We start from the raw sequence: 9,550 nt of genomic DNA, 5'->3' as shown, positions 1-9,550 counted from the left end.
TTTTCTAGTGAAAGCAAATAACCAACATCATACTAGGAAACTGAACACTATCCTAACTTGGACATCAGACAATTGGTAGTGCTTGATCCTATGGCTGTAAATTAGCTGCTAGTCTAGACCTATGTTGCTCGGACACTCCAAAAATTGTTGCAGCACCAGTGTCAGATCCTCCAAAAATGCACTACTTTTGAAGGATCCGACACGCACCCCTTAGCACTTTTAAAGAGACTGAGCAACGTAGGTCTAGACTAAGGTCTCACTTACAACACTTCTACTATGATGATCCGGTAATTTGTCAGAGCCAAACTGCTTAGGATGTGGAATCTATGGAAATTATCTTGATTCTGCTATTTTTATACAAAAATCTTCTCCAACCAATGTATAAACAAACACCGAGAACAGATTCTCTTTATGCTCAATGTGTTCCTTTTGCTACTTCCTTTTTCAATTCATACTTCTGTTATTTGTATATTCTTCTGCTAGTCCATTGTACGTTGTGGTATTTATTCATATTTCTTATGTATCTGGAAAAACAAAAGTTTTATACTTATGTCATCATTTTCAGTTCTTGCATGAATACCATCTATTGAGCTCTCTTTTCTTTTCATGCAGGTCATATCCTTGTGCACTCTGTAATTGAACGGTTGATGGAGATTCATTAAATATTTCTTTTTGTGAATATAGTTGGTTGTGATGATAGTGAGGAAGCTAGAATATGGCGCTTGTTTATCTCCTCAATTTACTTTTAGTATGTTTCTGTCCAGTCACCCTATGCTTAGATATTTCTTTTAATGCAAGACTGTTATGAATCTTATCAGCTCATTAAAGGGAGGCTGAACCCTCAGAGTTCATTAAAAGAGACAACCCCGATCTCTTCAGCTCTTCAAAGAGAGACTGAAACCTTAGAGTTCATGGAAGAGAGAACTCTAATCTCTTGCTTTTTGCTGAAAAATGACTTACCGATTTATTCATCAAAATCCCCTTTCTATAGGAGTCTTATTACATCAATAGGAAGTCTAAATTCTTATGAAAGTAGGAGACCTAAATCCTATTTCAAACTACTAACTATAATTTAACCTAATTCTTATGAAGCTATGAAACATAAAACTCTATTCTAGAATAATAAATAAAGCTACTTAAATTATAAATAAATAATAAATAAATCTACTTAAAAAATATAATCAAATACTTAATTAATTAACTTCCTCGCATCCACAACATTTTGTCCTCAAGCTCAAATTTCGGGACAATCATTCAAAAGATCTTAAATAGTATCAACTTAATTGTCCAATTCTAGTCCTAGCCAATTTATCTTGAAGTTGATGTTGATAAATTTCAATTCTATCAGTTTGCTGAAGTGTGACTAATTCACCCATCCGGTTGCTACCTTTACGAGGTCCAAATTGCTCACAATGATGTGACCAAATTAATGGGTTGTTGATGCTGTTAAAAGTAGGAAAATTCATCTTTGCATAACTTTGCACTATCAAAGGTGAATTACCACTTGTTGGATGATTCTTATCGGCTAGTTGAATAGGTGGTGTATTGCCTTTAGTAGCAGGAATTGTTGATCTACCAGTTCTGTGGGCGCTATATGACTCAGGTATGTGGGCGCTATATGACTCAGGTCTATGGGTTGCTGGAGCCAACTCCCAATCTAAACAATTGTTCTTGGATGACTTGGATAATTTTTTCACTGAGGCGTTGTTCCACTGCTGCAATTTTAGAGTCTATTAGGGTTTCTGTAATGACACGTTCTTCTTGAAATCTGGAAGTGATCTCATCGCCCATTGTGTTAAGACTCTGATACCAAATTGTTATGAATCTTTAGGGAATGATCGATTCATATGGCGATATATAATTAACTCGTTAAAGGGAGGTTGAAACCTTAGAGTTCATTAAAAGAGAGAACTCCGATCTCTTCAGCTCTTTAAAGGGAGAGTGAAACCTTGGAGTACAATGGAAGAGAGAACTCTAATCTTTTGCTTTTTGCTGAAAAATGACTTACCGGTTTATCATCAAAAGCCCCTTTAAATAGGAGTCTTATTACATCAATAGGAAGTCTAAATTTTTCTGAAAGTAGGAGACCTAAATCCTATTTCAAACTAATAACTATAACTTAACCTAATCCTTTTTTTTTGGAGAAGGTAACGATTTATATTATAAACATGTACTTATGTAGTACTGAAAGCCCCTTTACAAAAAAGTATGAAAATCTAGGAACAAAAACAGCAAGCCTAGCATGATTCTAATACTTCTAGGATTGCTTCTACATCTACGGGGGAACTCGTTGTACACCAAAAACATAATAACAGAATACAATATGTTCTGATCATTTGTAGGGATCTGCTTCTATCCTCAAAGCTTCTAGCATTCCTTTCTCCCCAAATGGTCCACCAGATGCATGCTGGAATGGTCCTCCAATAACTTCTATTCTTTGCCTCAATTTCCCAACTTGAGATAGTGTCAACAATCTTGCTAGGCATTGTCCATTGAATGCATCTGAGATTGATGAAAATCTTCCATAGTTGATCAGTGGTTTTGCAATGTAAGAACAAATGCCTAACTGTCTCAGCTGCTTCCCCACATAAACAACAATGTGTCACCAAAATGTTGTTTCATTTTCTCAGATTCCCATGTGTTAGTACTGCCTCCTTTGCTAGCAGCCAAGTGAAGCATGCCACCTTGAGTGGAATTTTGGCTTTCCAGATTTGTCTCTGTAGCCAATTGAGGGTTAGAGGAGCCCTGTTTATGACCTTGTAACCTGAGCTCACTTTGTATCTTCCTCTGTTGTGCTCTGTCCACCGTAGGCAGTCCTCCCCTTCCTTCAAACCTTGAAATGATTCCAATCTTTTAAAGAACTCAACTAATCTACAAACTTCCCAGTCATTTAAATTCCTTCGGAGAGATAGATCCCAACCTTGGGGAGACCACATTTCAGCCACTGTTTTGTCTTTATGTAGTGCTAAGTCAAAGATGTCAGGGAAGATCTCTGACAAATTTTGATTACCATGCCATCTATCTTTCCAGAATCGTGTCTTGATACCATTGTGTACTGTTATAGTAGTATGATTCCTTAGGAAAGGCCACCAGTTTCTAATTGATCTCCAAACAGTAACACCATAGGGATTGGTTGCTTCCTTGGTGACCCATGAATCCATCTCTCCGTACTTCAATTTAATCACCTTGCTCCACATTGAGTGTGGTTCATGAGCATATCTCCACAACCATTTCAGCTTTAGAGCCTTGCTTTGGTTCTTCAAATTTTTGATGCCTAATCCTCCTTGTTTTTTTCCCGTGATCAGAACTTTCCATTTTACCAGATGGTATTCCTTTTTTTCCTTGTTTACTTGCCAGAAAAAACCCTTCTTAGTTTATCCAATCTCTGTACTACTCCTGCAGGTATTGGGAACAAAGTTAGCATGTACGTAGGAAGGGCATCCAAGACTGCATTTATCAAAGTGAGTCTGCCCCACTTTGATAAATATTGTGTTTTCCATCTGACCAACTTCTTCTCACATTTCTCCAAGACAGAATTCCAAATTTCTTTGGACTGTGGTTTATTAACCTAATCCTTATGAAGCTATGAAACATAAAACCCTATTCTAATAATAATAAATAAAACTACTTAAATTATAAATAAATAATAAATAAATCTACTTAAAAAATATAAACAAATACTTAATTAATTAACTTCCTCGCATCCACAACAAAGACACATATGTATTTGGGTGTATATGTGCAAATAAAACATGCCTCTGTGATCAGTTTAGAAAGTTCAGCACTCTTTTAAATGGTGACTCACTCTCAATCGGTCAGCTAGTATAGCAACTATGCTCAATTGAACCCGTATCATCCAGTCCGTTCTGTTTAGGTCTATTTTATTCTGTACTAAGTACTTATATTATTTCTTTTTTTTAGGTAATTCAAGGTTTTTTTTGTTTTTTGTTTTCAAATTAGAGGTCTTCTTTTCTTAAAATAAAAAAGTTAATATTTTTTAAGTCCCACACTTATCGTTGCATGGATACAAGTCACAACCATTATATAATGACCTATGAAAAAACCAATCCCTACGTAAATGTAACAAGAACAATCAAGCATATTTTTCTTCTGTTCAGTTATGTTCTTAGGTATTAAACCTGCATTGTTTCCTAGAGGTTTAGATTTTCTTAGACGGTTTTCTTCTATGTGTTTTGAGGTCTACCCCGTCTGTTCTAAAACATTTTCAGTTCTGTACATATAGACCAATGCTGATGCATATAAGGTCTGTGAAGAAGAAGATCATAGCTAAACTATTTACACTCCCTTTCTTATATGGTCATTTCTAATCTTGTCCATCTGAATATTCATGTCTTGTGGATGTGTTGAGCTTTAGGGCCCAAAATTCTCTCTCATGCAGAATTGCTACTTTTACAACCATTCTATAGTAGTTGCTTTCATCTTATTGTGTTTATTATCTCTTAAGTGATTCCTTATCACTCCTCTCTTTCAACCATCGTTTTTTAACGTCATGTATTACATTTAATTTATCTGGGAAGGGAAGCCTTGGAGTAACTGGTAAAGTTGTTGCCATGTGACCAAGAGGTCACAGGTTTAAGCCGTGGAAACAACTTCTTGCAGAAATCCAGGTTAAGGCTGCATACAATAGACCCTTGTGGTTCGGCCTACTCCCGACCCCGCACATAGCCAGAGAATTAGTGCGCCGGGCTGCCTTTACATTTAATCTATCTAGCTATTCTCCTAAAAGATTAGCCTAAATATTTGAATTGTCTTCACTTAGACACTATAATCCTGTCTAATCTCTTCAAATTGTAATGAATTTTTTTTTACTTCACCTACATATTCTTTATGAAGATGCTTACAGTGCTTAGATGTTGTCTTCGTTCTACTTATTCTGGAACTCTTACTTTCTAGAATACTTCTCCATATCTCCAACTTTTGGTCAACTCTAGTTTCGTCGATCAATACTAAATCATTTGTAAAGAGCATGCACCATGTAACCTCATCCTACATGCTATTGAATATTGATTAGCTCTCATAACTAGGTAAACAAGAACGTGCTTAGTGTAGATCCTTTGTATAAATCCACCCTTAATGGAAACTCCTTTATATCTCCTCCGTATCTCCTTCTCTCTCTGTTCCATCACTTTTGAACACTCTTTCATATATCCTTTTTAAGATGTGTGTATTTGATATGAATTACTTTCTTCTCAAGTACCAACTAAAGGTCTTTTCTTCACACTTGTATTAGATGCTTTCTCCATCTCTAGTTTAATTAATATCTTATGGAGATCCTTTATCCTATCTCTATAAATGTCGTTCAATCTTTTTAGCAAAACTAGGAACATTGTTATAAATCTACCATGCAAATTGGTTGTCCATCATCTTTGTAGTTTCCCTAAATCTATGATCTATCACTCTTTTCCAAAGCTTCATGATCTGAATCATACACATAATACCATGTTAGTTTGCAAGACTTCGAATCTCACTTTTGTTTGTATATATTCGAAACAAAGTACTTTTTTCACTTGTTTGACTCTTCCCAGATGTTAGTATTAACATTAAATAGCCTCGTTTTCCATACTACTCTACTGGATACCATGAGGAAAATACTTTTCTATCTCTCATATTATTCATGGTATCCTTCACTTTTGCAGACCTAACTTAAAGATTTCTATCATGAATGTATCAAAATATGTAATTTCTCCTCGTGATTTGTGTTGAGCAATTGATTGAAATAACATCTTTCTCTCTTTGACTCCCATCTTTGATCAAAATTTGTTGGCAGTTGTATTTACCCTTGGTTCACTCCTTTACCGCTATTCTCTTCTAGTTGTGCTACTTTCCTCAGTAGATGCAGAAAAGACATCCAAAAAGCTAGCTGTGATACCCTCTGGACATATATGAATTAAACTTGCTTTGGAAATTCTAAGGATATGTTTTGTCTTGTCTGATAATATACTAATTTATGTTAAAACTCTGCAATACGTAGGAGTTGGCTCCCTTAACTGGAGCATGAAAGTTCGCAACCAGATAAAAATAGTGTTATTTGATGTACCCTGTATGACTTCTGTCTATCATTCCAATTTTACCAATGTTCCCCTAAGGGACTACTGTAGCTTATATGATTGCTCTCATAGACTCATCCTCCAAATACAGTTAATAAACTTTTCAAAGACCATCATTATGAGTTCATATTTCTTGAATTATGATAGACAGTTAAGAACAAATTGTTGTCTATTGGAAATGATGCTTGTTCCTATCTTTTGAAATATCTGTAACTTTAATTTTCTCCCACCACTGTAATAGGTTCTGTTTTGTGCTTTATTGGCTTTTGCACACATAATACTCTACATCGTATTACTTTCTTAAAACGCTCGCATTTTTTTTTTTCTTTTCCTCTGACCTGCAGTATGAGGTGGCATTCTTCTAAACATTTTGCTAATATGCTTAGAGCCTCAGTTATCTCCAATCTTAAAAACTTTGCTATGGTTACTTTGGTATACTTAACGAAATGTACATGTGCTTGTCTGCCCAAGGCGTGAAGTACAACGCTTTGCTGAGCTTACTACTGATGAGACTAGCGACTTGTGGATTACAGCACAAAAAGTTGGCAAACAACTTGAGTCATACCACAAGGCATCTTCTCTTACATTTACAATCCAAGTAAGTAGGCTTTGTTGTTATCTTTAACCATAATGTTGTACGTTCTCAAAAAATACTAGAGATTCTGATATGCTGAAATTTTCTAAAAGACATGTAAATGCAGAATTTGACATATATACAGTTTTCTCCGCATCAATTTTGATATAAAATGGATAGGTGGATTTTAACTGTGTTGGAATTGTGCATACTCCTTGCAGTTTCTAATATGTATTTTGTTTTTTGGCCTATCCTCTGCTTGGAAAGCTGGTGCTAAGTTATTTGTTTCTGTTAATATCTCAGGATGGACCCCAGGCAGGACAGACAGTTCCTCATGTTCATATTCACATCATCCCACGGAAAAGTGGCGATTTTGAAAAGAATGATGAGATTTATGATGCTGTAAGATTCAAATATCTGCTACTGATTGGTCATACTTAGTTGGGTGGATTTGAAACATAAATTATATTAATCCTTCGCATTGTTCATACAGTTGGACGTGAAGGAGAAAGAGATGAAGCAGTCACTTGATTTGGACAAGGAAAGGAAAGACAGAAGCATTGAGGAGATGGCTGACGAGGCAGATGAATATAGAAAACTTTTCTAGTGAAGAAGCAGATGAAACTTTTCTTGTGATGGGGCTTACATCATCTCATTATTACTCTCTTAGAGTCTAACTGTTGCCCAAGTGCTTTATTGATCACCAGCTATGGTGTGGATCTAACATTTGGATTCCTTATAAACTATATGTGATAAAACTGAAGCTGTTGCTGTTTTCTCCTATACGCAAATTCTTTTCTTTGGATGAACCACCTTTTTGAGAGCTGTTGGCTATTATGTACCACTAATTTTCACAGTGACAGCTAGAATATAATTTGAAGGGGGTGAGAATTTATCTCCTTTGGTATATAGGCTGTGTCCACACTGGAGAATCGAACCTTGAATTTATAGCAAAAATATGAGTTGAGGGAATTCTTAGGTTTTAACCTAAACCCGAATTCTACTTTGGAGTTAGGATAGCCAAATATGAGTTTGTGGATAGACGACGCTACAGAAGAATGTCTGCCTCTGCTTTATCATCAGGAAAGATGTTACAACCTATTGAAATGTACATGATCTTTGAAAAGTGACCTAGGAATTGGACTCAGTAGCTACTTTTCACCCTGCTATTTAAGTTATATCCAGTTTTTTTTTTCAAAGTATTTAACCCATAGTTAGTGTTGGCAAATTTTTGGCAAAAGTGTTGTTGCTTCTTAGAATTGGTTGCAAAAGACTTGTGTTACTAAAAACTACTCTAATGAGTAAGTAGTATTGATAATGCTCAACTATACCTCGCATATAAGGCATAGGTGGCCATATGCAAAAACAATATCCAACATTCGAGGTCGGGGTTGAACCACAAGGACTAACAAAGAGGATTATGCTTCAACTGATTTGTCAATTCAAATTTAACTAATACCATGTTATCTCAGACAAGTATATAAAATTGGGGGGAATTTGGAAACACTAAATTACTTTGATTTCAAGTATCAATTGCATGAAGTCAACACGAACTAGTTTCAACAAGATTGAGACAACTAGGGGTGTATGCATTATAATGAGGTTTCAACAAAATAGGCAATGATTAGTCAATTCCAAATCAGTCAATACATAGATAGCATTTGGTCTCTAGCTCTACCCTTCAATAAGAAATAAAATCAAATTAGACTATCTCATGACAAATTTCTCAAGTCTTCACTAATGAAGTCTTACCCAACTATATTTTGCTTTCTCAAGTCAAAATAGTGTTAGAGAGTTTAATCATTGTTTGCAACCATTGATTTTTAATTAAAACTTCAAGACAACAACAAATCTATGCATAACAATTGAGTGTAGAACTATTTAGGGTGTGTTTGGTATGAAGGAAAATGTTTTCCATAGAAAGTGTTTTCCTAGAAAACAAGTGGATTTTTAACTTATTTTTTCATGTTTGGTTAGTGAGTAGAAATATTTTGCTGAAAATGTTTGGTTGGTGGATGAAAAATATTTTCAGAAAATATCTTTTATTTTTGGCTTGAGACTAGAAAATACTTTTTAGAAAAATAATTTTTGACCTAGTGGCGTAAAAAATAAAATTTTAAAAATTTGAATTATTTTTCAAAAAAAAAATTAATTTTTTTCTGACGAGGGTGAAAGTTGGGGGATGGCTGGGGTAGGGGTAGGAGTGGCGTTAAAATCAAAAAAAATTAAATTTTGAAAAAAAAAATTAATATTTTTTTCATGTTTTTTTAGAGGGGAGGGGGGTGCGGCCAGGGGGTAGGAGTTGGGGTGGCATAAAAATGAAAACTTTTAAATTTTTGAAATATTTTTCAAAAACAATTTTATTTTTTGACGGAAGTTAGCCTGGGTAGGGAGTGGGGGGGGGGGGGGGGTTGCGTAAATGTTTAACCAAAACAATATTTTTTGTGGGGAGGGGGGGAGGTAAGAGTGGTAGGTGTTGGGTGAGGTAAAAAAAAATCTTAAAATTTGAAATATTTTTCAAAATATAACTTTTAACTTTTTATGCTTTTTTTTTTTGTTTGGGGAGGGAGGCTGGTTTGGGCTTAGGGGGAAAATATTTGAAATTTAAAAAATAAGAAAATTTTTAAAAATACCTTTTTTTTTTGGGATGAGAAATGTCGGGTGCGGGGTACGAGATAAGGTAAGAAAAAAAGATTGAAGGATGAAGTAGAGTTTTGGAAAATGTTTTCCTTAATTTTTGAAGAGAAGACATTTTTCTTAAATTTGAGGAAAATAAGTTGATTTGGAAAACATTTAAGTCAATCAAAAATGAGAAAATTGGAAATCCTTCATACCAAACACATCCTTAATCGCTACTTATTAAGTTTTACACCCACATCTTGCACACACACCCCTAGCTAGAAGTTTA

General features: G+C 35.0%; 1 protein-coding gene across 1 annotated transcript; it reads left to right on the top strand.

The window, feature by feature from the left end:
* Nucleotides 1–6,510: 6,510 nt before the first annotated feature.
* LOC125837494 (bifunctional bis(5'-adenosyl)-triphosphatase/adenylylsulfatase FHIT) lies at nt 6,511–7,551 on the top strand (the record flags this gene model as incomplete). The annotated part of the gene is made up of 3 exons (XM_049516599.1): nt 6,511–6,666; nt 6,946–7,044; nt 7,136–7,551. Coding segments are annotated over 3 exons (369 nt in total), but the record flags the coding sequence as incomplete, so codon positions are not given.
* Nucleotides 7,552–9,550: the final 1,999 nt, after the last annotated feature.

The sequence above is a fragment of the Solanum verrucosum genome, unplaced genomic scaffold (genome assembly GCF_900185275.1).
Source record: "Solanum verrucosum unplaced genomic scaffold, falcon-dt-bn FXZP01000092.1, whole genome shotgun sequence".
Classification (NCBI taxonomy): domain Eukaryota; kingdom Viridiplantae; phylum Streptophyta; class Magnoliopsida; order Solanales; family Solanaceae; genus Solanum; species Solanum verrucosum.
This window is presented reverse-complemented; position numbering and strand designations above follow the sequence as displayed.